At 41.2% G+C, this 26,684-nt stretch overlaps 2 protein-coding genes and 1 long non-coding RNA gene across 5 annotated transcripts; 1 reads left to right on the forward strand and 2 right to left on the reverse strand.

Annotated features, from left to right (window-relative positions):
• Nucleotides 1–1,085: 1,085 nt before the first annotated feature.
• Nucleotides 1,086–4,365, reverse strand: LOC116705158 (uncharacterized). The gene is made up of 3 exons (XR_004335867.1): nt 4,226–4,365; nt 1,651–1,752; nt 1,086–1,555 (listed from the first exon to the last, which is right to left on the reverse strand). It is a non-coding gene; the product is annotated as an uncharacterized LOC116705158 (long non-coding RNA).
• On the forward strand, nt 3,364–15,810 carry fbxo11a (F-box protein 11a). 3 transcript variants are annotated; one of them, XR_004335866.1, is made up of 22 exons: nt 3,364–3,673; nt 5,940–6,064; nt 6,183–6,264; nt 7,959–8,103; nt 9,018–9,147; nt 9,810–9,893; nt 9,971–10,103; nt 10,190–10,296; nt 10,446–10,557; nt 10,864–10,970; nt 11,271–11,408; nt 11,518–11,735; nt 11,825–12,005; nt 12,160–12,282; nt 12,539–12,624; nt 12,908–12,984; nt 13,151–13,294; nt 13,485–13,595; nt 13,722–13,829; nt 13,934–13,984; nt 14,128–14,226; nt 14,427–15,810. XR_004335866.1 is itself a non-coding variant. In XM_032541060.1 (22 exons), the coding sequence occupies exons 1-22, from the start codon at nt 3,580–3,582 to the stop codon at nt 14,554–14,556; spliced, it is 2,643 nt and encodes an 880-aa protein (XP_032396951.1). In that variant the 5' UTR covers nt 3,365–3,579; the 3' UTR covers nt 14,557–15,810. The 3 variants fall into 3 exon arrangements, 2 of the variants coding, with proteins under 2 accessions (XP_032396951.1, XP_032396952.1); XM_032541060.1 differs by having other exon boundaries at nt 3,365–3,673; nt 13,934–14,042; XM_032541061.1 differs by having other exon boundaries at nt 3,365–3,673; nt 7,962–8,103; nt 13,934–14,042.
• Nucleotides 15,397–25,896, reverse strand: msh6 (mutS homolog 6 (E. coli)). The gene is made up of 10 exons (XM_032541058.1): nt 25,476–25,896; nt 24,035–24,237; nt 23,721–23,896; nt 20,952–23,520; nt 18,492–18,775; nt 17,596–17,713; nt 17,408–17,497; nt 17,137–17,291; nt 16,408–16,607; nt 15,397–16,291 (listed from the first exon to the last, which is right to left on the reverse strand). The coding sequence occupies exons 1-10, from the start codon at nt 25,727–25,729 to the stop codon at nt 16,210–16,212; spliced, it is 4,131 nt and encodes a 1,376-aa protein (XP_032396949.1). The 5' UTR covers nt 25,730–25,896; the 3' UTR covers nt 15,397–16,209.
• Nucleotides 25,897–26,684: the final 788 nt, after the last annotated feature.

The following is a 26,684-nucleotide window of genomic DNA, read 5'->3' on the forward strand; positions in this document are numbered from 1 at the left end:
ACAGATTAGTGTCAAAAACAACAGATATCTTGATAGTTAAGCTCCCCTTCCTCCAGGTTAGGATATATAAATTCTTCACTATATTTTTCTAAGAGGACTGGTGATTCAGTATGAAAAATGGAAGTAAAAAGACATACCTAAGTGAACATTGCATTACGTCAGACGGGGGGCAAAATGTTCCTTCTGGCCATGGCAACACTGAGTCCAACCATTTTATCATCAGAGGACAACAGCTGATGAACACAAAGGCAAATGGTTTGTCATTCACATTTACCGTTGACAAAACAAGTCCATTCAGAAAAAGTGATCAAATTGATTACATCTTTCATAACTAGCCACATAACTGCAGCTTTAACAATAAAAGACACAAGACAAAAACAACTCTTTCTTTTTTATAGGATTATTTTTTTAGGCATTATTTTACCTTTATTATATAGTGACAGTGGATAGACAGGAAAGGTGGGAGAGAGATGGGGGATGACACGCAGCAAAGGACCGCAGGTCAGAATTGAACCCCGGGCCGCTACAAAGAACTCAGCCTACATGAGGCGCACACTCTTACTGGGTGAGCTAGCGGCCACCCCAAGAACTCTTTCAGTTCAAGCCATTACAGTTACTAATGTTGGCTAGGGGTATGACAGGTTTTGTACAACTCAACGTCTGACACAAGACTCTCAGTTGAATCCTTTTATGAGTTCAATCACCATTAACCTTATCAGGCAGACAGACACAGCTGGGTCATTGACCACAGAGCAACACATCACAGATGGTCCTGCTGACAAGCCTGCTTAATTGCAGGCATACAATAAACCAATATGAGAGCAAACAGATGCAAACAGAAGAATATTAATACTGTGAATGTGTATAAAGAATTATGCATCGGTTGTGAGGTTGCTGCCACCTATAGGCAGTTACAGGGTAGTTTTATATTTACTGTAGTTAGTTCATTAGTCAGTGGATCAGTATTCATTTAGACCAGTCAAAAACCATGATCATTAATAATCATATTGACACCACAGGCACATATTGATATTCTTTTTCTTATTTAGATTATAAATGGGGGCTTTTCCCTTTATTTGATAGTGACAGTAGATAGACAGGAAAGGTGGGAGAGATGGGGGATGACACCCAGCAAAGGGCCGCAGGTCAGACCGGAACCCCAGGCGCACATGGGGCGCAACCTCTTACTGGGTGAGCTAGAGATTGCCCCACATATTGATATCCTACGAGCAAAATATTTACATAATCACAAAGTTGTCAGTATGACTAACAATGTTGTTGTCATGGCAGTATCCTGGGGAATGGGTCTGGAAAGAAAAGATAGTTTACAGTGTCTCCCAGGAGTGACTGCTCTGGAAAAAAAACAACCATATTTTACCATAAAAACAAGAGAAAGGTGAGGCATCATTTAGATAATAGAGACGAAAGACCATAGAGGTAAAGTGTGTGATGCTTTACTCACACACAGCATGTAGTCTATACTCTGAGGTAGTGATGAGGAGACATCTAGTGGACAACCAGGCTACTGAGCAAGAGTCTGTTTATCTTATGAAGACTGTGGAGAGCAACAATAAACCCAAATTTATGGCCAAACAATAGCAAAAAATATTCCACATCTTTTTTTTAAAGAGAAGGTAAATGACAACTTACTCAATACCCCCATCATAAGATGAACTTATCAGCATCCAGCAGTTAATTCCACTGAAAAGTGAGCATCACTTAAGTCTTCTTCTTTGTTTAGCGTGGAGCACACTGTAGAGTTCACATTATTGTTACACTGTGTTGCTTTACATGATTAACTTTCATTATTTTTATTGAAAGGCCTTCAAAATTGCTCAAGGACATAATACGTGGCTATATAACCTGGTGTTCAGTCAGTTACAGCCCTTGTAGGTATACTAATGGATTTCACCTTGCCATAATATTTGTGGCATAAAATATGGGCTCAGTGGTAGAGCGGTCACCTGCCACTTGGAAGGCTGGTGGTTCGATCCCTAGCCCTGCCGTTCCATGCCAAAGTGTCCTTGAGCAAGACAATGAACCCCGATATGCTGTGTCATAGATGTGTAAATGTGTGTGTATGTGTATCTGACGTGCAGGTGGCACCTTGTATGGCAGCCTCAGCCACAGTGTTTGCAAGTGTGAGAATGGTGAATGGTTCCTGTACTATGTAAAAGTGCTTTGAGCTGTCATTAAGACAAGAAAAGTGCTATATAAGAACATTTTTACAAGTCCATTTACATTTATAAATTATACAACATTAAGACTTGTTGGACTGCAAGATCTGAATGTCTGGAGAAAAAAATGAAAGTAGAGGCTACCTGTTCTGGGTGAATAATGTTTCCTGCAGCAGAACCTGAAAAGACTAATACCTTTTTACTGATCTTATTGACGTTAAAATGGTCAATTACCCATTTTCCATCAAATGTATAGTTGCTTGGGGGGGGGGGGGAAGACAGAGCAGCTCCGAGCATTCAGCAGGTGTCATATCCCTTCAACAGACTCATCTGAATGTGAATGAACAGTGGTTCATACTAAGGTGTCCTCAAAACACTGACTTCAATACACAGACTAACCAAATCACTGAGGGACCAATCGGTTCTAACCATAGACCGTTAATATTAACGGTCTATGGTTCTAACAGATCAATGCTTTATTTTCTTTTCATTTTTTTTTCTTTTTAGCAATTACGCAAAAAATATAACAAAAGTCAATAAAACTAATTTAGGTCCCTGATTACACTACACATCCATTGTTTACTAAGGTCTGCATATGTTACATAAAAGTGGCCAACTCTATCATAGAATGACAACATATGTGTTTTGGTGTCACAGACACTAGGCTAATAGTAATGTGATGGAAATGTTGTCTCATCAGTCTGATAAGCTAGGACAAGTTGGAGATTGTCATTGTGCCCTTGAGCAAGACCCCTTACCTGCAGCTATAAAGATTATATTCAGAATTGTTCCCCCATATCCAAATATTTGTTCTTTTTACTTATTCGTATTGTTATTTCATGTATATTGTATGTATGTGTATTTTTCCTAGTATTTCATTTATATTTATATTTTGTGCTTTGTGACTGATTTTGCTGCTGTAACACAGGATTTTCCCATTTTTCTTGGGATCAATAAAAATCTATCTATCTATCTATCATCTATCTATCTATCTATCTATCTATCTATCTATCTACTCAGCTCCAATGTGAGGTAGACTGCTGCTGACACATACAGCAGATATTCTCATATGGGATGCATGTTTGAGCTCCAAAAGTAAATGCAATCAATTGTTGAATAGACCGCCGCGTGAAAGGGGAATGTGACGTGTGGCAAGAGGTCCTCCCATGTGATGTGACTGTGCCTGTCTGTTATGGCTCCTCCTGCTACAGTAGAACGGGGCTAGACGTAACACCAGTGCAGAGGAACGGGAATAACACATAGCGAAACGTTTTTTTTCAGGTGACACGGCTAAAGATGGCAGATCGTGCAATGCTGAATAAAAATACATAGATGGTGTGCTTAGAGTCGCCTCTTCTGCTGTGAAGGCTTCGAGATTTCTTCAAGATTAACAACACCCCAAATGAACTCCGTCAGAGCAAGTAACGTTAGCAGAAGACCTAGGCGAGTCTCGAGGCCGCGCCCGGTGCAGCCGGAGAGGAACCACCAGGAAAGAGGTAATAATATTAGCTACCTTAAGCTAGCGTTAGCATTACAGAACGACTTGTCAGGCAGCTAGCTTTACGGTTGAATTGTGTTACATGCTTGTGCGGGTGTATGTTGTTCATGTCTGTGTGTAGTAACTACGTGCATCGGGTCAACGTTGCTTGTTGTAATAAAACACGGGAGCAAACAGCAACGGGTCTCTGTGCAGTCAGGAAACGCCAAGGCTTTTGTGTTTGTACGTAGCTTTCAGGCCGCGCTTTGTTTTGCTTGATTTTTGCCCCTAGTCGGCCTTTCTTTGCTTGTCAGACCTCATATCTCTGCTGACTTTTGTTTTTTGGCAGCTAACGTTGACTAAATTATTGGTGAAAATGACAAGCGGTAGACAGTGGTTAGCTTGATTCATGGGTGACAAACACAAGGAAGGGTAGCTACACAAAGTGGTTTTGCCAGTTGTCGTAGCATGCTAACTTGACCTAGCGTATGCTATCATAGCTGTTATTATTAGCATGTTTGGCTAGTTATTTGAGTCCTGGCGATTTAAAAAAAAAAAAAAAAGCACCAACCTTCATAGCCTTTGCAACTTTAAAATGTCAATGCGTTGATATTATATTTGTTATTAATGGACTTTCTTCGTTGTGTGACAGCAGACGTGTAATGTAGCTAGCTAGCTAATCAAGTATCGAATGACGTTTTTCAAAGTAAACATTAGCTATGGATGTTCTGTAAAGATAGTTGTCATGGCTTTCAGTCAATCTGGGGGCCACTGATCAGTACCATTACTGGTTGATTGCTGAATCGTATTCAATGTTATTAGGTGGAATAACAGTAGTGACATGTTGGATCTCACAGCATCAATTGAATGGCACTCGGCAGCAGATGATTAACTCTTGTTTCTGACAAAAGGGATTGTAAACATTTAAAAAAAAATCTAATTTAGTAACTTTTTTTATTTGTGTGTTATTTTACTGTCATTTTAAGTTGACATTAAATGAATAAATAAGTGTGATTGGGAACAGATCTTTACCTATTTCCCATTTCCCATCATACCGTATTTTTGATGTGACATTGATATACACCTTTGGTCTTAAATGTTTGTTTAAGTCAAACAAGTCAGGAGAACCTGTACATTATTTCATTACTACATAGAAATTGGTTTATCTGGCCCAGTTTGTCACACAGCCAGTGTTTGTAGTGGTTACTGGCCTAGTAGCCGGGGAGTCATCCTTGCAACCAGAGCAACAAGAAGACAGAGTTTGCATCTCCCATCTGTGGTAGCTATCAACTCATCGTGCCATGGTGAATAGAGCTTTGTAAATAGATGTGTGGTTTAGCTCAGGATTGGCGCTATGGCTGTTTTGTTGCTCTGTTGATTTAATCCATTCTTGATAGGATCTGTAATCAATTTGTAGAGCAGGTAATGAAGAAACCTACTTTTGTTTTTCCTAGGTTTTGTCCTGTGACATGTTCACAAATGGCATTTAAGATATTTCCTTTAGTATTGTTGTTACAAACATACACACAAGTAAACATCCATTATTGCAAATCACGCTAAGCTTCATGGGCTGCACAGCAGGGATTATAGCACACAGGGCAACATGTGCACCCTGTGTGTTTAGACATAGCTTACTAGTGATAGCTCAGGAATATCATATCCAGTTGCAGATTCACTTTTTTTTATTAAAGGTCCCATGACATGGTGCTCTTTGGATGCTTTTATGTAGACCTTAGTGGTCCCCTAAATCCATATCTGAAGTCTCTTTCCCAAAATTCAGCCTTGGTGCAGAATTACAGCCACTAGAGCCAGTCTCACAATGAGCTTTCTTTAAGATGTCCAATTTCTGAGTCTATAGCTCTTGAGGAGGAGGGGGGAGCAAGATGGACCCTTGGAGTGTGGCCTTGATCAACTGCCACTTTGCTTGTTTGAAAGCCATGATCTCTCTCTCATGGGTGGGCAAAGCAGAGAAAGTGGAGGTAACCTTGCCCCTTATGACCTCATAAGGAGCAAGATTCCACATTGGCCCATCTGAGCTTTTATTTTCTCAAAGGCAAAGCAGGATACTCGGTTTATGCCTTTTCTAGCCACTGGGGGACCATAGGCAGAGTGGGGGAACTCTTAACATTGAAAAACCTCATAAAGTGAAATGCCATGGGACCTTTAAAGCATATTTGAAATGCTACATCCTGTATATGTTGTTGACAACACATCTTGTATTTCCTTCCCTTTAACTAATAGCGTTGCAAGAAATCTTAAAAAAAAATCTTTTCCACCATTTGCAGATGAGGACGTTCCTGCAGATATGGTCGCAGAAGAATCCGGTCCAGGAGCTCAGAATAGTCCCTACCAACTTAGAAGAAAGTCTCTACCCAAGAGAACAGTGTGTCCGACAAAGACAAACATGGAGGTACGTACACAGGAATCCTTCAAAGATAGTATAAATGCCTACATGATAAAGATTTATCTTTAATAAAACACAATAATGAATGTTTTAATGTGTCCATTGAACTCTTTCCAATTTCCAGGGTGCTTCAACTTCAACCATAGAAAACTTTGGACACCGACCTAAGCGCCCCAGAGTTTCAGGAAAGTGTCAAGATTTACCAGGTAATTAGGAAAATGTTGACACACATTGAGAGGTAACCAGATGTCTCTCCCCCAAAGGTGCATTCATTGTTGTTTCCCGCAGGTTGTGAGGGGTAGGCTTAAGGATGAATTACTTTTCCTTATGTACAACGAGAGGAGTGACTTGCTTATCAAATAGTGAATCTGGGCAAAATGTACAGTTATGCATCATACATAATATTTCATAGCTGAATACATGTTTATTTTTTGCAAAACTTTATGTTTCACTTTTGTTTTCATAATGAGAGGTCTGTGTATTACATGAACTCTATTTACGTAATGTGAGTTACATGTACGTTCATACAGTGTGCACCACACAGTTGTTTGCATCAAGCATCAGCAACATGGCCCTTCTATTCTGTATTCATACTTTTGTCCAGGCTCGGGCTTCGCTTAATGTCAACTTCTGGGATGGCAACCGAGGAAAAATAGATAGTCTCAACCTCTCAAGAGTTTAGATCATCTTTTTAAAAGCCTTGTTTGTAAAAACGTAGAGTAGAACCATAAGTTTTACAGAGCCAAAATTATAGAGTCTGTTATTTGTGGCGTTTGGAGACATTCTCATACAGTGCAGCTCTTGCCAAAGCATCGGAAATAGATGTTTGCCTGCCCTTGATGGGATTTGGTTCTGGCTTTCACTCATCATTCATGGCTTTGTGGTGTCCTAGTAAATGGTCACATTGCCTCATGTTTTGCTCACAGTAGCTCCACATGATCTGTTTGAAAACCAAAATGACTTCCTAATTGCAAATCTGACATTTATCTAAACAATACATCTTTTTGTTTCATGTTATCTTTTTTTCAAGTTAGAAGCATACATCCACACTAATAGGAACTTTTTGTTCCAGTAATGCATGATAAACAAATCCATCACATAACATATCTATAATTCCACAGTTCAGACAGAGCTGGCATGCTAAAGCAGTAACCATGATGTCATTAAAACAGGTTAACCTAAGTTGTACATTGTGAAGACTGATGAAACTACATAGCAGTGAGCTCTGATATCTTGTAACTGAAATGTGATTGGAATTGCTGGTCTAACAGAAAAGTGCTGGTTCTGGTGGACTGTGATTGGATCTCACACACAAGTAACAGCCTCCATCCAGTCGGCACAGCCTGCACGCATTTGAGAGGAAGTAGTATATGTTTTCAATGAATTGAAATCAGCAGAATACCCCTAAAAGAGAAATATAAATGATTTAATTAAAGTAATAACGTAAATAAATATGTATTCCTAATTGGATCGATTTAAAAGCTCAACTGATAAAAATGTATCTTATCATGGAATATAGTATTCAGGGTTTAGTAACAGACCCCAAACTTTACTAGGATGCAGGAATAAAACATTAATTGATTCACTTTTAGGTAGCTGAGCTGTTAAAGCAACGCTCACTCAGAAAGGAGTAAACATACTATCATAACTGGGGCTGAGAGTAAGGTTTTGACTTCCAGCTTTGAGGGTGTTCACATCAATATTGTATAAACACTGTTAGACGTGTAACCACATTGTTACGTTTTTAACCCAAATTTGTTGCATTTGTGACTCGGGAGAGAGTTTTGGTTCCTGACGTGATCTTGCTATAAATATGCCCATATGGCTGCAGTTGTCCAACCCCACCCAAAACTTTGTCCTTTGAATGTATTTTATTGTAATTCCACGGTCGTCCTCCCAGCAGCTCCAGCAGAGCAGTATTTGCAGGAGAAGCTTCCAGACGAGGTGGTGCTAAAGATTTTCTCGTACCTGTTGGAGCAGGACTTGTGCCGTGCAGCATGTGTGTGCAAGCGCTTCAGTGAGCTGGCCAATGACCCCATCCTCTGGTGAGACTTGTTGGTGTTGGGTTTCCTCTTACCCATTACCCCGTGTTGTTTGTCATGCTCTATTGTGTGGGTTCAATAAATGGTTTAACAGCAGCGTTAACGTTTGTATCTTATAAATATTTTAATCAATACTTAGCTCACATGTTCTGAGGGCAGGTACTATTTACAGTCCCATAGCTGCAATTTATTTTGATTTGACAGTGGCTTTAATTTGCCTTTAATTGTGTGTCTGATTTGAAATAGTTGCACACATTTGAATGCTGACTCAAGAATGAAGTATGCTTTTTGTTTGCCATTATCAACAAAGAAAAAATGCTGGCTATTAGACAGCATTTCAAATCAAAAAAGTTCTTGTCAAATTGTCAGTAGGGCACTTCAATTCAGCTTTGAATTAATTATTTGTTACTTCTTAATATATATGGTTGTATTGTTTTGGTAGTCCTCACTGCCAATGCAGGCTATTGTGGGAAATTACCATCCTACAAAATAAACCGCACTAAATGCATTTAATTTCTAAACATCGGTATTAATAGAGCAGAAGAGAATTTAAGAACTGTGTGCAGAACGTCTTGTTGTAAGAAGCAGAGTTTAAAGAAATATAATCAGTCAGTAGTGTGTATTTACAATCCAAAAAACATCACAGACAGTCAAAACAAAGTAATTTCACTGTGAACACGTTTGAACTGTCAAATGTCTCAAGCATGGTGCAAATTGTTGACTGACAGCTTGGTGTGCCAGGGCCCCTTGTGACGTTTGACTTGTTTAGGTATCATTTTAAGTCAACAATCAAGTCTGTACTAAACCTCACAAGAAATGGTGTTGTACTGAGTCTACGAGCTTCTGTAGTAGTAGACTAAGAAATTCTGAAACGAGAGGCAGAAAGTGTTAATTGTCGTTTTACCTTCATGTTTCAGGAAGAGGCTGTACATGGAAGTGTTTGAATACACGCGCCCCATGATGCACCCCGAGGCAGGGAAGTTCTACCAGATAAACCCAGAAGAGTATGAGCAGCCAAACCCGTGGAAGGAAAGTTTTCAGCAGCTGGTATGGAACACTGGCACCACACTACTCTTTATGGTTATCGGTAACATTGCCTTCACACTAAAAGAGGCAAACGCAGTTGGCAGAGCTTCAGCCCTGAAGAAAGGATTTCATGAAAACAATGTCATAGTTTGAAAATACATGAAACCAGAAAATACCTTTTTGCTTTGCTACTTACTTTTGAAAGATGAGGTATGTGGAGTGGATTAAGCATAAATTGCTTCTACATACAGCAAATGATGATAATAAAAAGGAATTATCTTTAAAAGGTAATGTTGAGGAGGCAAGATGCACTGTTTTCTCTTCATCTTTACATATTTACAATATTTTTGTTTCCCAAAAGTTGCTTTAGTGCAACTTTAAATTCTCCTGTGTACGGATGGCTAATGTCATGTGAAAGGGCAACACCACAGGCCAAAATGGTGACATTCGGTATGCAGGAGAATGAAGAGAACTATGTTTTAAAATTGTATTCCTTTGTGATAGATTGACCTTTAAGGATTGTTTTCTGTGGATAAAAATGTCTCAGTCATTTTTCTAGTGTTGATTTCCCCATCTTGTTCAGAATTCAGTGTCAATGCTTTGTCTTTGTTGTCTCAAATTGTTCATTATGAATTATTCTGTTCTTCAATGTGTGACTAATCATGTGAAAATGTTCTTTACAGTATAAAGGAGCACATGTGAAGCCGGGCTTTGCAGAACACTTCTACAGTAATCCTGCCAGATACAAAGGGAGAGATAACATGTTTGTAAGTCAACGGTTTCCAACATTCCTTTCCCACTTTGATGCTTCCATCATTCACCTCACTTGTGATGTTTTCTCCAGTACTATGACACCATTGAGGATGCTCTTGGAGGGGGTCAGGAGCCTCACTTTGACGGCCTGATATTCGTCCACTCTGGTATTTACACAGATGAATGGATCTACATCGAGTCGCCTATCACAATGATAGGAGCTGGTATGTTCATGTGAAGGCGTGTTCATACATTCATTGCGCATGTGTTTAGTCTTGTCTGTAATGTCACCTTTCTGATTATTTTGCAGCTCCTGGAAAAGTGGCAGAGAAAGTCATCATTGAGAATACCAGGGACTCTACATTTGTGTTTATGGAAGGCTCGGAGGATGCTTATGTTGGATACATGACCATTCGGGTGAGATTACTTTTTCTCTCTTTTTGTTTCTATAGACCACGTGGACAGTATGCACACTCACTCAGTGAGGCTGAAAGCAATTGTTAGTTTTAGTAAGTATTGTCACAGTTGTTAAGAATGTTTGTTTTGTTTTTTTGTCTCTGCTGCAGTTCAATCCTGATGATAAATCCGCCCAGCACCACAATGCACACCACTGCCTGGAAATCACAGTCAACTGCAGCCCCATCATCGACCACTGCATCATACGCAGCACATGCACAGGCAAGTCAGCTGCTCAAGATGCACAAGACACATATGAGAAGTTGTGAGGTGATAAGCGGTATAGATAAGAAGACAACAAAGTTGTGCTACATACATTTATGAAACTTGTCACAAGGAGTTGCAAGTAGACACACCTACATTGTTAGGGATCACACAGCAAGAAGCTTGGGAAGCACTGCTCTACTTTATGTTGGTAGACCTAGAATCCATGTTCTGACCACTCCTTGATGGAGCAGAGATTGATTTGGTTGTATATTTTGACCTGGATACTGGTGCACTAATACATCTCCATCCTGCTTGTTTTAGTGGGGTCAGCTGTCTGTGTCAGTGGCCAGGGTGCTTGTCCCACAATCAGGCACTGCAACATTAGTGACTGTGAAAATGTTGGTCTTTACATCACTGACCATGCCCAGGTAATGCACACATTTCACCTATGTTGCCAAGTATAACGTAAAGATTTAAAGGAATGCGTCTGGGTTATTGTACAGTAGATCTCTTAACTTCACAAGGAGCTAATTGATCAACAGCAGCAAAGCCCATCGTTCTTAATTTTCACACTCTGGCTGGTTTTATGAACAGTAAAAAAGTCCCAGTCCTAAGAAAATAGGGTTTTACTTGGGAGGTTAAAATAATAGTATGATTAAACTGAACATGGATATGAAAATATTCAAAGGCTTGAACATTAAACTTATTCAACATTGTCCATTGTTTAGGGAATATACGAAGACAATGAGATCTCAAACAACGCTCTAGCTGGGATCTGGGTAAAAAACCATGGCAACCCAATCATCAGACGGAATCACATCCACCATGGCAGAGACGTCGGCGTTTTCACATTCGACCACGGCATGGTAAGTGGTCCTACTGTGGTTCTTATTTGTTCTTTTAGTTGCTGCCCATGGACTGAAAAGTATTTTGATAGGACATACACTAATCTTGGATTTCTCTGTCCATTTCCAGGGTTACTTTGAGAGCTGCAACATCCATAGGAACCGTATAGCCGGCTTTGAGGTAAAGGCGTACGCCAATCCGACCGTGGTTCGTTGTGAGATCCATCATGGTCAGACGGGGGGCATCTACGTGCACGAAAAAGGCCGGGGCCAGTTCATCGAAAACAAGATCTATGCAAATAACTTTGCAGGGGTGTGGATCACCTCTAACAGTGACCCCACGATAAGGTCAGTGTGGGAGAAACGGTCACAGTGGGCACTAGACCAGTCACGGTTGTGTCATGTCCTAAAAATGTGTTTGTTTGGTCAAAATACAGGGGCAATGCCATTTTTAATGGCAACCAAGGTGGCGTTTATATTTTCGGTGATGGCCGAGGCCTCATTGAAGGAAACGACATCTACGGTAACGCCTTGGCCGGAATCCAGATCAGGACCAACAGCTGCCCTATTGTCAGACACAACAAGATCCATGATGGCCAACACGGCGGCATATATGTGGTAAATATAAACCCAAAAATGCATTAACATTGTTTTTTCTTCTTCTCCATAATAGTCTTACATCTTGAACAGTTTTCTCTTCTTCAGCTTTCATATTCAATAAATCTGAAACACAACATTGATGTATATATGGTATGGTGGTTTTGTATCGTAGCATGAAAAAGGACAAGGCGTCATCGAGGAGAACGAGGTGTACAGCAACACGCTGGCAGGAGTGTGGGTGACCACGGGAAGTACACCAGTACTGAGGAGGAACAGGATACACAGCGGGAAGCAGGTAAGATCGCAGGCTAGTCATGAGTAATACATGTACAGTGGGAAACTCCCATACCTTCATGAGATGTTCACTGTTATCTGGTCTGAAGTAGTTCCACTGGCATATTAATGTCAGACAGACTGGCCTACTAAAATACATTTAAAATCAATTGTGGTCTTTATGAAGGTAGCTCTATCATATTGATACAGTATCATAAAATGCATTTTAATACCAGGAATAAATGAGCTAATAAACATTTTCACTGTAATTTGAACAGGTTGGGGTCTACTTCTACGACAATGGCCATGGTGTGCTGGAAGACAATGATATCTACAATCACATGTACTCTGGAGTTCAAATTAGGTTTGTGGAAAATGACAATGTGGAAATAATCAACCCAATACTTTAACATTGTCAAAGTTTGAATCAATGAATAATAATTTATATATTTTATTCTCGTGTTACTGTTTTCTTGATTTTGTTGTGTAATGAACAAATTCAATGAATCGTAGACACATGTCCCAATAAGGTCAGACTTGAGCCAGTTGTCCTGAGGGTTAAGATGTTTAAGTGGAGAAGGAAATGCATTTAGCATTAATGAAGCAGTGGATCAACTGTCTTTTGCATGTGTGCCCATGTGTGACAGGACTGGCAGCAATCCCAAGATCAGGCGGAACAAGATCTGGGGAGGCCAGAATGGAGGCATTTTGGTTTACAACTCAGGTGAGACAGAAGTATTTCCTGTTTGAAAGTTGTAGTCCAACAAGAGGTTGTGTACTTAATCTACTTGTTGCCACGCTGACAGAGTCGGTGGCCATTGGTAATATACAGTTTGATGAACAGTTCTTCCCTGCTGCCATTAAAAAATAAACCTGAATGTGTTTTTCAGGCTTAGGCTTCATTGAGGACAATGAGATCTTTGACAATGCTATGGCAGGAGTGTGGATCAAGACGGACAGCAACCCCACTCTGCGGCGAAATAAGATTCATGATGGGAGAGACGGTGGGATCTGTATATTCAACGGAGGAAGAGGTAACTAATCTGAAGCTCAACGGGGAACCTTTAAGCCACAGAAATGCTAGTTGGTTAGAGAGTCTGTTTATAATCTAGCCTTAAATTGTTCAATTGATTGACATAATCTTTACAAATTCTCCAGTTATGCACTTTTTCTCTCTAGTACATTTGTACAGTTCTCAATTTGAGGTTTGTTTTCTGTCTTCAGGGTTGTTAGAGGAAAATGACATTTTCAGAAATGCCCAAGCAGGAGTTCTCATTAGCACCAACAGCCACCCCGTACTGCGGAAAAACAGGATATTTGACGGCTTCGCAGCAGGTGGGTAACATCTGCACACAGGCTATAATCTGTCATTATTTCAACATCCTTACAAACAAGTGAAAGCAAATAGTTGTAATGGGAACTTGGAGCTCTGTTGTATGAACGGTTTTCTTTTATAACTAGGTATAGAGATCACCAATCATGCCACAGCGACCCTAGAGGGCAATCAGATCTTCAACAATCGGTTTGGGGGATTGTTTCTTGCATCTGGTGTCAATGTTACAATGAAAGGTATTCTTGGCCACAAAGATTATGACACATTTTCTTGACAAACCCCAAATTGCCATTTAATAGACCAAAATGTAAGTGACGAATTTCTGCTTCCTTTTCTCCAGATAATAAAATAATGAACAATCAAGATGCCATTGAAAAGGCTGTGAGCAGAGGTCAGTGCCTGTACAAGATTTCAAGTTACACCAGCTACCCAATGCACGATTTTTACAGGTAATTTCTGTTTATACTCGCAATCACGCCGACTCGCGGTGAACTGTTTTATAATCGTTGACGAGTGCGATTTGTGTTCCCACAGGTGTCACACCTGTAACACAACAGACCGCAACGCCATCTGTGTGAACTGCATCAAGAAGTGTCACCAAGGACATGATGTGGAGTTCATCAGACACGACAGGTCAGTCTTATTGCCCCATATTACTGAGAACACATAGTGCAGTTTAGTTGTAAACTGTGACCGATATGCACACTGGCCTTCCCTTTACACTTGGATGTGCCTCACTACATAAATGAGTATGAAAAGAGCAACTGTTTTTAAAATATATTGTCCTTTCTTTTCAAAAAAATATCTAAGTTAAATTATTTCTCCTCTTCCAGATTCTTCTGTGACTGTGGTGCGGGGACGCTGTCAAATCCTTGCACGTTAGCTGGAGAGCCAACTCACGACACAGACACACTGTATGACTCAGCTCCTCCTATAGAGTCCAACACACTGCAGCACAACTGAGCTCGAGACCAAACGCTCTCTTGCGCTTCAGCTGAAATGGACATAAGACACTTCAAGTTGTGCAGTGTAGGTGGAGATCCAAACTAAAAAAAAACAAACAGCATATACAGTGACTTGAAAAGGAAAAAAAACAAACTTGGAGACTCTAAAAGGAGACATTTAGAAAAGAAAAGTCTGATTATGGATACCTCGCTTTTTCTTCAGTTATTTGACATAAAAAAAGATGACATCAGTGGGAGAGCAGCTGACTCAGGGTTTGTGGGTGTGTTGGTATAGTCAAGAAAGTGAAGCTGGTGAGAGATGGACAAAAAGCCACAGAGGCTCACCCGCTCGAGTGGAAGAACGAAATACTGCAGTCGTGTACAGGCCCGCCGTGGACAGACGCTCCGTCAGAACGTTTCTCATGAGGCAAAACGCCCCAAATACAACAATGCTTCCATCACTGGGCAACAGACGTGCTCGTACGATATGTACGGGAAAAATTACTAGCACTTCAGCTTTTTTTTCCCCTCAAGAAAACTGATGAGATTTGATTTTAATGCTTTTTGTGTAGTTTTGTATTTCCATGCAAAAATCTTACTGTACTTGAATGTCTTTATTTTATTAAATGTGTTTTTTTTTTGGTTACTATACCCTAGAATTGCTGTAATTATACATGTCGCAGTATCTAACTTCTTTCTGTGAAAGAGATCAGAGAAAAGAGAGGAAAACACTAAAACATTTTCTCCAGCAATGTTGACTCATTTAACATTTGCAAAGCCGAACAATAGATGCTGAAATGTGCTTTCACCAGACTTGTATAGCTTTTTCAGTTTGGAGTAGCAACAATTTTTTTCTTTTTAAGGGAGCTGAATAGTTGTGATATTTCAGCTTGATATTTTTGTTTTACTTGATCTATGCATATTTTCTGTGTATAGGCCTGTTACATAAGACCCAACTTATAAGAAGAAAAATATGGGGCATAATCAAGCATTTTTACACAAGGCTGCAGATGTATAACAATTTAGGGGTGTACTTTTTTTTTTTAAGACAGATAACCCCCTGATGTTCTAATTAAGATACAGCCTCTTTACTTACCAAATAAAAGACATTGCAGGTTGGGTTCAGGGCATTATGACTCGGTTAGGAAATGATGTAAAGATACTTGGATGGTTGTACCTTTTGTTATACATTCTTTTCAAAAACAGGCACACATGCTGCATCTTTGGCCTGTTAAAACAATTTCTGATTAGCCGACACTTAAATTAGGTCCATGGAAAAGAAGTCTCATGAAAGCTAATTTAATGTTTTCCCCCTTGTTTGCCAATGTTGCTGGAGAATTTAAAAGGCTTTACTCTACTGAAGCTGAGACAAGTATCGACATACAGCGCTATATGGTTTCATTGCGCCCCTTCCACCCCTCCCCATTTCATGTGTACCGGTGATTGTGGGTCCTCATACAGACTAAAATGTATGCATGTATCACAACATCTAGACTTAATATATTGTGAAGTATTCAATAACCGTTATGTAGGCGTTAGCGTGAATTAAAAGGGTTTAATTTCCTAGATGAAACGTTGTCATTTTTTAAAAATAAACTTTATTAGATCATAACAGTAGTGTTTTTTCAAGTACTGAAATAACAATTCAGCAAGAACAAAGCATGTTTCTAAACTATATGGTGCTGAGCATCTGAACAAGTGAAGCAAAGTGTGTGTTGCTCAGTGTAGGCTCTTCAGCAAACTGGCAGAACTTCCTGCAAGAACAGAGGGAGAAAGTTATCACTAAGCTTTGGAATTTCTAATTTAAATCCTTGCTTTGGAGGGTACTGCAGTAGCTACGGAATATTTTAACCCCAATACTAATACATACTTGAAGAGTCTGAGGCTGATGGTGCTCTTCTCAAACTCTCTGGCCTTCCTGTGTCCTGATTGGATGACCACCTCTGGCAGGCTGGCGAGTCGAGCAGCATTGAAGCCATAACTCTTTGGACAAGCACCAGTGATGAACTTGTAGAGGAATGTGATGGTCTCTTGACTTGGATCCTCACATTCATTCTCCACCATGCACGCCTGAGAGGGACAAAACCGGGACATGATACTTTATATCAGGGCACATGTCTCATGAATAATTTTGATGGATTGGTATGGTTTGGGTATTTTTTCTGTTAAATACATCATTGCGTGATCTATGAGACTACACTTAGTACAATGTGGGCTCTGTTTTAATTTAAAAGTCATGATTTCACAGTTTGGACAATTTTTACTGTGAGGGAACTAATAACTTCTTGGTATGAAATAATATACACAATATACCTCCCAGAGTCTTTAATAAACCACAAAATGTCTCCAGAAGTAAATCTCCTGTCCTACAAGTTTTAGCTTCAGTAAATAGACTGAACCGCAATGAGGGACAGAACAGATAAACAACCAAGTTTTCTGCACACACCAATTTCACTGGCTCCACAGCAAATAGGATAAAACTGAAAGGATAGAAAATAAATAGATATTTGCCTAGATAATAGTTATAATAAAACTTTTTTACATTTTAAAGTGGCCTGCTACGGTTTGCCTGTGCAGTATCGAACATGGCGGTACTCACCATGTGGCCCAGCCGCACAGCAGGGTTGTTGGCGTAGTCCTCCACCAGGGAGTGATAATGTGTGGAGAAGAGGGTGCGACAGCAGACCTTCTCAGCAAGCTCCTTCACAACAGCACTGGCGATCGCTGTGCCATCATATGTGGCTGTGCCCCTTCCTGCAAACAGTTCATGGCTATATGGGTACACTTTGGTAACACCACAAGCACAAAACAGTGCTGTGGAGACTGCCTATATTGTTCACGGTTACTATAAATAAGCAACAAAGACGTACCTAATTCATCCACGAGCACAAGCGAGTGTTTAGTGGCGTGGTGCAAGATGCTGGCAGTCTCACTTAGCTCCACAAAGAAGGTACTCTCTCCTAAAGAAGGCGTATTAGAGAATACAAGCTTAATCCATGAGGTGAAAGCTTGAGACATTGCCCCATATGTGTGACATAACAGGAGTTTATGATGTTACCAGCCATGATGCGATCCGAGGCTCCCAGCCGAGTGAAGACTCGGTCAACCGGTGTGAAGCGCAGACTCTCGGCAGGAACATAGCAGCCCAGCTGAGCAAGGATGATCACGAGTCCACACTGTACAAAAGGAGCAGGACAGTACCTCAATAAAGACCAACGGCCACTTCAAATAGACAGGCACTGTCCACTAGGGTTGGGTATCGTCTGGGTTTTTTCAAATACCGGTGCTAAAATGATACTTTTAAAACTATGTCTGAACCAAAATATATATAATATATTTATGTGTATAATATACAGTATAATATGAAATAGAAAAAAAGGAGCACAAAACGACATTAAAGAACAGCTCGTTTATTGCCAAGGCCATATGGTCAAAATGAAAGGACTAATAATGTAATAACAGTGACTTATTCCACCAGTAAATTGCTGGTATACGACACAAACAAGCACCAGATGGGAAAAGGGTATTTGACAATAACTTTCAATGCACACAAGGCTGGTGAGTTTCAAGGAAACGCACTGTATGTTTTTCCGACAACGGCAGCTTCCTGCAGACTACGGTCAGAATTTACACCGCTTTACGTAAGCGGTCAGAATTTTAACCATTGTGTTTAATCCAGCTACTAGCTAACGGTTACGTAGCGTCCCGTGTGGCTATGCCTCTGGGGGAAAAAAAACAGTCACCGAAATTGATGTTCTTATTCGGTCTCGTTACTACTGTTAACGTCAGAACCGGTGCCTTACTGGCACCACGTTTTGGTACCCAACCCTACTGTCCATGTGGATGTGACATTCAGATTATTTCCACTGTTTCAGTTTTCTTTCACTGTAGTTTTATGCACATGGAGTAAACAATGAGATATGTTGGATCAACATATATCTATAAATTGCCTACCTGTCTCATGAGAGTAGACTTTCCACCCATGTTTGGCCCCGTGACGAGGACACAAGAGGCACGCTCTTTTTTCTCATCAGTCTCACTGCTACCAGGGCAGCCAATGTAGATGTCATTAGGGATGAAGTCGTCGCCAAAAAAGGTCTTGGTGACGCAGGGATGGCGGGAGCCAGTGAGGTCAAGGAAGGCCGCTACCTGGTCATCCCCTTCAGGAAGCACCACCTGTGGCCTTGTCATCGGTCCGTCTCCGCCCTGGCTGTAGCGGGACAAGGACAGCAGCACATCTGAAAACAATTGACAGTCTATTAGTCATTAAAGTAAAGGAGGATTCGAGCACTGAACCCTGTGACGCTACGCCATCAACTACTACAACTAGGCCTGCACGACATGGGAAAAAACTGATATTGCAATATTTTTTCCCCAGTGATATGAAAAAATAAAGTAATTTTAAAAAGATGACATAACTAGCTCTATTTGGAAATAATAAATCATTCTCGAATACTGCAGTAATTTTGTAAGAGTGCATCTACATAGAAAATAAAAATTAAAAAGGATCTTTTCTCATGTGAACCATTCTTTGTTAAACTTTAATGCTTTACAGACACCAAAGCAAGTAAGCGCTGTGACTACTCTTCTGAAGTGATTTTGGAGATGGAAATCAGGTAGAAATACGCTGGTTGACTAGCATGGCATCATTGTATTCATATAATACTATCAATACAGGCTAACGTGAATGACAATGACATGTTGCTTAATCTACATTTCAGGTTGTGGTCTAGTAGCGGGGCCAGCTCGTTAGTTTGATAAATTGATCAGACCTTCATGTCACGCGCACTAGCAACACACTATGTATTCAAGAACATTTAAATCAGAGGAAATGACGTTAGATCAGACTTCTGTTGTAGTCTGTTTCGTTTCCAGCGTAGCGGCTCCGAACTGTAACATTAGGTTGGACGGACAGACCCCTTGTTTCTTTAAGCTAACTAGATTAGCTTTAGCCTGGCTGGTAGCAGCTTTCTGCTCGTTTCTTTAGGCTAACTAGATTAGCTTTAGCCTGGCTGGTAGCAGCTTTCTGCGGGGGTAAATGGCCGGGAGATGTTGTGATTATGATGCATTAATCAGGTGATTTAGTTTGTATTTACAGCAAACATAAAACACTGACTGCTGTAGCTTCACTGGCTACCCATCGAAAACTATAAGCATTACTGGGTCAGCTGCAACTGCTGCCTACGGTACTTTTTTTTTTTTTTTTTTTTAAACACATGGAGAGCCTCACTTCCCATAACAATAAATCCCGTTGGACTAACATCACATACACACGTTGCCCACATGGCTACCTGTCTTAAAAGGGGAAGGGTCGGACGATAATAATCATGAAAAAGGGGAATGGTGGAAGTTTATAGTTCCATTATCTTTATTGTTACTATTATTGCCACTGTTCATCACACCCCCAACAGGCATCGTCAGACACCACCTACCGTACTGTCTGCTAGGACCAGGCTAAAAAGAAGGGGAGACAACAACTATTGGCTTAGCATCACTAATGCTAGTCTTGGCTAACTCAAGAGTTCAAACTTTTACCAAACCCCGTGTGGAGGAGGGCCACAATATCATGGCCACTAACAAAACTCAGTAAAGATTGTTCTTGCTTGAGCTTTAACGTCTGGCTAATCAGCAGCATTGCCACAACAGACCGCATAGCTTTCTCAGCCGCTATCACGGAACTCACCAAAGGTTACCAAACCTCGACGTCGCTAGTCTAGACCTACTCTATGTAAGTGTTTTGAGTTAACTCTTGTTATGATTTGATACTATCACATTTTTTATACACGAACCAGTCCTTAAAAAAAAAAAAAAAAAAAAAAAAAAAAAAAAAAAAAAAAAAAAAAAAAAAAAAAAAAAAAAAAGGTTACTCTGCTACCTGCGGTCTTTGTCCTGTACGGGATGATTTTACAGTTCTGCTCTTCAACTTAATAAATAAAAAGAAACATACCTGTGGCTGAGCGATGGCCCAGTGGAAGGAAACACACATTATAAGCAGATTATTTTACTGCACCAGAGAGGAGTATTACACTACGCAATCATCTGCTCCACTTTCAGGAGCATAACAGTGAAAAACAAACTAATTAGTGTCAACTTGGCCAAGTGGAATAATTAAAAAATGACTCACTAACAGCAAGACTTCTAACAAGCACTCAGACGTAGGATGATGATGATGCAACATTATCATCTTGTATACAGTACACACTATGGAGGTATATTTGTAACATCTGCAGGAAATGTATTCAGAGCAGGCACCTGCAATGCAAACTTGTTTTCCCAGCACATAACAGCCAAATGCCTCGTAAGGACACGGTGAACAAGGTGAAGTTTTGTACTGCAGTAATTTCAGTATATCACTTGACACGTTATTGGATGCATGCAATAATAAATAATGCTGATTAAAAAGAATGTAATCACCAATCACTGCCATGCACTCCACACCAGTCTTCCAGTCTCTGTAGTTCTTGTCAAAGTTGTAAAAAAGCCTCCTCATGCAGTCTTTCAGGGCAGCATCTCTCTTCTCTTCAAATCCTTGCAGCTCTGAGAACAGCCGTTCGGTCTCCTTGGTCACATAACGCTTCCAACCTTTCTTTGTAGACTTCACTTCGTACTCCTCAGGAATATTCCTTTCTGAGACACTGTCAGGCACCTCCATCTGGTAGCGGTTTCGCCCGGTTCCCCAATAGGACATGCTTTTACAGCCAATCCTCTTCTTCTGTCTGTCCAGGTAATCCTGCAGCTCTTGTTCACAGTTCTTGATTGACGCCAGAGCCTGGTCGTACTCGGGGTCAAAGCCAGCTTTAGGGGTTATGACGCCAGTAGTGCGGGCTTTCTGGTGGTCGAAGGCTGTCTCCCAGCGCTTGAGTTCAGCAGAGAGGTCGGGAAAGAGGCCATCCTTTTCACTTGTCAGACTGGCCATTTGACGGAGCAATGCAGATCGAGATTCAGCTGTAACTGGAGTGAGGACAGTAATGATCTCCTGCATGGTTTTGAAACCTTCCAGTGCTGAGAGGAAGTCTGCTATCTTGCGCTTGCTGTAGGTGACCTCCTCATAGAGTACTGCTCTGCTGTCAGGGTGATCCTGGCCCTTTAGAGGAGTGCCAATGCTGTGAATTTTGCTCAGAAGACGCTCCAAATCTGGGAGCTTCTTGAGCAGGTCTGAAACCTCAGTAGCCTGGGCCTGAGCTGCCATCAGGTCTTCCACTGCATCCAGTCGGTCCTTGATGGATGTGGGGTTACACAGAGGAGCACAGAGCCACTGCTTCAGCAGCCTCTTACCAAAAGGGGTAGAGCAGGTGTCCAAACGCTCCAGCAGCGTACCTTCTGTTCCTCCTGACCCATTCTGAAAGATTTCTAAGTTTGCCAGAGTCACTCCATCAAGGACCACTCGCTGACGAGTCTGGGCAAAGAAACTGGCAGGTCCGGCAGCTTTCTCCAGCTCAACGTCAACAGGGACATATTCTTCAAAGTTGGCCAAAGAGAGTAGCTCTTGATCTACCAGACATTTCTTCAGATAGAAAATGCATCCACCCAGTGCCGAGAGTCCCAGCTCATAGCCCTCTTTAGGGGTAAGGCACAGGGAATCACTCTCAGAGGTCATCTTTTTTAGAGGAGCAGGAAGAAAGTTGTTCCCTGTCCCTTGTTCCTTGTCAGCAGCCTCTCTAAAGTAATCTTCTTCTGAAAGGGTTTTCAGAGTCTTTTGAGCATCCCAGAACTGGGTGCCTGCATTGAGTCCTTCCTGCAGAGCAGAGGACAGAGAGGCCTTGAGTATTTTGCGTGTTTCAACGGATGGATTTCCTCTTTCAAAGAGCACTTCAGCAGGGGCAAAGTGTGCTATTAGGGTACGCAGACGTGAGCAGTGACGATCGTCTGGGAACTGACCGACATGGAAATAACCCACAGAGGTATCTACAAAGCAGACTCCGTATGTACGGCAACGACCTGAGATTTCCTCTTCAGCCTTTTCCTTTACACTCAGCAGGAACTTGCTCTGGCTCTCAGAAGGAGCACCGTCTAACACACTGTAGGTCTGGGTACCACGTGTGATAATACGGCACACTTCTCTTCTCACCACACGGTCAAACTTCGTGGGCTTAGCCATGTTCTTACAGCGTGCTTCCATCATCTCTGGAGTCTCCGTCTGCTCCACGCGAGCCACCTTGTAGCCTTTCTGGACCAGCACATCTGAGAAACGCCCAAAGCCAATCTCTGGGAAGCCTGAGTGTGCCCAGGTGCCCTTCATGAATGTTAGTCCCATCTCGTTGACTCCGATCACGGCATCCATGTGGTAGAGCTCATAAAACTTCCCCACTTTGTAGAAAATCACTGTATCAAACATCTCAGATTTGAGCTGCCACCAGCGACGCATACCAGGACTGTTTCGGTTTAGAAAGTCTTCTGGTACGTACAGTGTGGTGGGATCATAGTCATCCTCTGTCTGTCGCCGCCTTCGACTGTCTTTCCTCTTGCCATCGTGGCACCAATCCAGCTTCTCATGGTCCCACACGGTGGCGCTTCCAGTGGTGCCTGATCCATTTGCCTGGCTCTCAAAGTTGTCAGGGGCAGAGAAGGCTGAAAGACGAGACTTTGTATCGACTGCAACCGCTGCTGGAGCACGTTTTGGTGCGTTAGACGGGGTAGTAGGTATCTTGGCTTTTGTAGAATCAGGCTTTTCTGCAGGACGTTTGCGCTTTACAGGCTTGATGGGGCTTTCTGCTTCCGACTCATGTGTGCTCTCCTCTTCACTGCTGACCGTTGCTTCTTCTTCCACCTCATCCTCACTGCTGGATGCAGCCTGTTCTGGTTTGAATTCTTCATCTGATCCATCACTGTCTGAGGCTACAACTATGCGGCGACGCTTTGCCTTATTTCCCTTCTCGGTTGATGCACGGGATGAACGTCGACTGACCTTGGACAATTGTCCTTCCTCATTTTCCTCTTCTTCCTCATCACTAACCTCTTTATCACTCACTGTTGACTTGTCAACCTGAAGAAGAGAGTACAAAGGAGGACAGGTAAAAATATATATCCCGCATTACTGACCTGACTAGACATAAACATACTTTGTATTACTACCGATGAAAGAGAGGCATTTGAATAACATTATAGTGAAAAAGACTTTTTTTTTTTAAATCTCCTTTTATGTTATGTTATCAACATTGAAATCAGTTATAATCACTATGTCACCTCCATTTCTTCATCATCCTCTTCCTCCTCATCAGATGGATCCATACAGATAGGCATCTTTAATCTTTTTTCAGGGCTGTCAAACATAACTCCATCAGCGAGCTCCATTGCATGACGGATTACAGGTTTGCCGCTGAAGAACACCCCTCCTGTTTTAGCGTCACTGCTGTCAGAGCCTGTAAAGCAGAATAAATGAGACAACTTATTCAACTATAACAAACACTGTCATGTACATGTAGCTTACTGGGAAGATAGCAAAAGCATAAAAAAAGATTTAAGATTATTAGCATCATTAATTAAGGGATTTAGCCAACCTTGATACTCTCGGATATATCTGGTGCTGACCCATCCTCTAGTGGGGGGTTCATCAAAAAAATGGACATGTATGCGTTGGTCCCGGCCCCGGCCCCTCATCTGCTGTCCAGTTAGAGGTTGGGGTACCACCATGCATGGCCACCAGGGATGTCCCTCCAGTTTAGCCCAAACAAGGACACCAGCACTGAATGTGCATGTGTTGCTGGAGGAAGGAAACACCCAAAGCAAATCTTATTTAGTTATAAAGTACATTGACCCAGACCAATACGGGAATCTCCTATTCACCCAAGTAAGAGTGTAAAGCCATGTGTAGAATTGTTTAACTGTATTTTATTTATTACTGGTATTCCTCTAAACAATCCTCAAAACAACTGCTGCTAGTTATTTACATCTAAGATTGGACAAGACTGCAGCTCTGAAAAAAGTAATGCAGTTCAACATTTGTAGTATTAACTGACTTTGAAACTTGAAAACACATCTTCACATCTACAAGTAAAGGTTAACCAACTACTGTCCTGTGAACATTTTGACTAGAATAGAATTTCAAATTAAGAAAATGTATGCAAGGGAATTCAAACAGGCATAAATTCTATTTCTTTCACATCCAGTTATATATTTTATCTCAAACACTTTCTTAGCATATTCAGGCTCGACTTTTAACTTTAAAAGTTACCACCACAATAAAAAAAAAAAAAGTAAAATGGTGGCTTATGGAAATGTTTTAAAGTTGTAATCTTTATTTTTTTAATGATAATGCATTTGTTTTTTGGTGAGATGTTTGACTTAGTTATTTTATGGACACTAATGCAGATACTGATTGTGTTGGTGTGTTAGAAGTGTGATGTCTAGCCACTTGGGACTCCTGTATCATTGCCATGTTTGCATTAAGGACCATAATCAAACCATGTGCCGGACTTCATTATTAATTGAAAATTACACGCAGTCCATTATCAGCAGAGGAGAGGGATAGACATCGTTTACCTGCAGTAAGTTCACCAACACAATAATTCTCACGTTCAGCTTTACTTCAGTCCACAATATCTACTCTACACTATGCTAACTGGCAGTCATTGGTCTATTCGGTACATTAAATCTCTGTAACATGCGTTGTTAAACTAGAGGCATTAGCATAGCAGCTGACCAAGATAAAACCGCGTAAAAGCATAAAATTAGTCTGTAGGACAAGTCGCCTGTGACCAGAATTAAAGTACAAGTTATAAACATGATCGGAAACACGAACAACTTCACCTGTTAGCTAAATAAAAACGCAAGAAGTTGTAGCAAAAGAAGCTGTAGTTTTTCACGCGTCGAGGAACTCGAAAAGCTGCTTCCTTCGAGCAACCAACCACGTTTGCGGGGCCTTGCAGACATAAACAGTGGAAAACGTGTCTCCATCGTAATTGATGGCTCCAAACACAGTCACGGCTAACGTTTCCTCACCTTGGTTTGGCTGTTGGGGCCTTGTCGCCAAACAGTTTGCTAAATCCCCCTTTCGAAGACTTGATACTTTTCGGCTTAACTTTGCTGGTTTTGGTTAGTTGTTGCGGTGTCTGTTTAGCTTGCTCTTTCGGAGAAGAGGACTTCTCGACGGAGGAAGGCAGGTCTGCCTCGGCCGGAGAGAGACTCGGCTTCGGCTTGGACACCGGCGGTGGAGACTTTTTGAAGAAATTGAAAAGGGAGCTTTGCTTCGCCATGTGTTCGAGTTTGAATGCTATTTTCACTGTATTGTTCAGGTAATCCTAACAACAGCAACGTTACCCAGCGCCTCTATGCATCCCCTTGCAACCAGCTATGTCACGGCACGAGAGCATCCAATTCGCGGGAAAGACACACGGGTGTTGTGGGAGTGGACACGAGCCCCCTCCAATAACCAGAGAGTACACTACACCACGGAAGTCACGTGGTGTCAACACGACTTCCTTTGGCGCGCAGGCAAGTCTTTACCCGCCCCTCTTTCTACATATAACTATGCCCTTTCCGCTAAACTTTTGCTTAGCGCTAAACAAGCAACATACACTGAACTACTTCAATGTCGTATATTAAAAAAAATACATGCATAATCAAATAGAAATATGACATATGAGGTGGTAAACAGCACACCAGTCCATTCTGAAATGTGTTTGGAACATACTGTAAGGAACATAGATGCACTTCTAAGTCCCGGATCAGAGGAAAGATAAGGGAAGAAGTCACATACATCTGGATGTTCCTTTTGCTCTGAATGGGCTATTATAAAGTAGGTTAATTCTTGAAACAGAATCCGGTTTATTGGCCCCATTTTTCCACACATAAAAGGGACTAATACAGTGTATGAGTAGTAGGCCTACATTACATCCAAAGGTGACAAGGTTTCTCAACCTTTTCTGACCAATGACCATGTTTTTAGGTCACATGTAAGCCAAAGTATCATGGAGTCAAACATGCATTAATGTTGCCAGTGGAAATGCTGCTGCATTGAAGTTGAAGCAGAAAACTCATCTGTCATCATCCATTTCAGGAGCCTGTTTGTGTTTATTGCTTGTAATGGGGAGCAACATGTACGTAAATGCAGTAGACATTTCCATAAATAGTGAAAGGCTCACTGAGAATGAGTCTAACAAAGAAAGGCAACACAGGACCGAGCCCTGACATGATATTATTCCTGTATTG

This window comes from Etheostoma spectabile, chromosome 17, assembly GCF_008692095.1.
Source record: "Etheostoma spectabile isolate EspeVRDwgs_2016 chromosome 17, UIUC_Espe_1.0, whole genome shotgun sequence".
NCBI lineage: Eukaryota > Metazoa > Chordata > Actinopteri > Perciformes > Percidae > Etheostoma > Etheostoma spectabile.

Excerpts from the sequence above, each read along its gene's own strand:
- fbxo11a (XM_032541060.1), top strand. The coding sequence starts at position 3,580 with ATGAACTCCGTCAGAGCAAGTAACGTTAGCAGAAGACCTAGGCGAGTC. Across the intron at positions 9,148-9,809 it reads AGGAAAGTTTTCAGCAGCTG|TATAAAGGAGCACATGTGAA; the intron begins GTATGGAACACT and ends TGTTCTTTACAG. Across the intron at positions 13,295-13,484 it reads TATATTCAACGGAGGAAGAG|GGTTGTTAGAGGAAAATGAC; the intron begins GTAACTAATCTG and ends TTCTGTCTTCAG.
- msh6 (XM_032541058.1), bottom strand. The coding sequence starts at position 25,729 with ATGGCGAAGCAAAGCTCCCTTTTCAATTTCTTCAAAAAGTCTCCACCG. Across the intron at positions 23,521-23,720 it reads AGGATGATGAAGAAATGGAG|GTTGACAAGTCAACAGTGAG; the intron begins GTGACATAGTGA and ends TCTCTTCTTCAG. Across the intron at positions 17,714-18,491 it reads AGTCTACTCTCATGAGACAG|TGTGGACTCGTGATCATCCT; the intron begins GTAGGCAATTTA and ends CCTTTTGTACAG.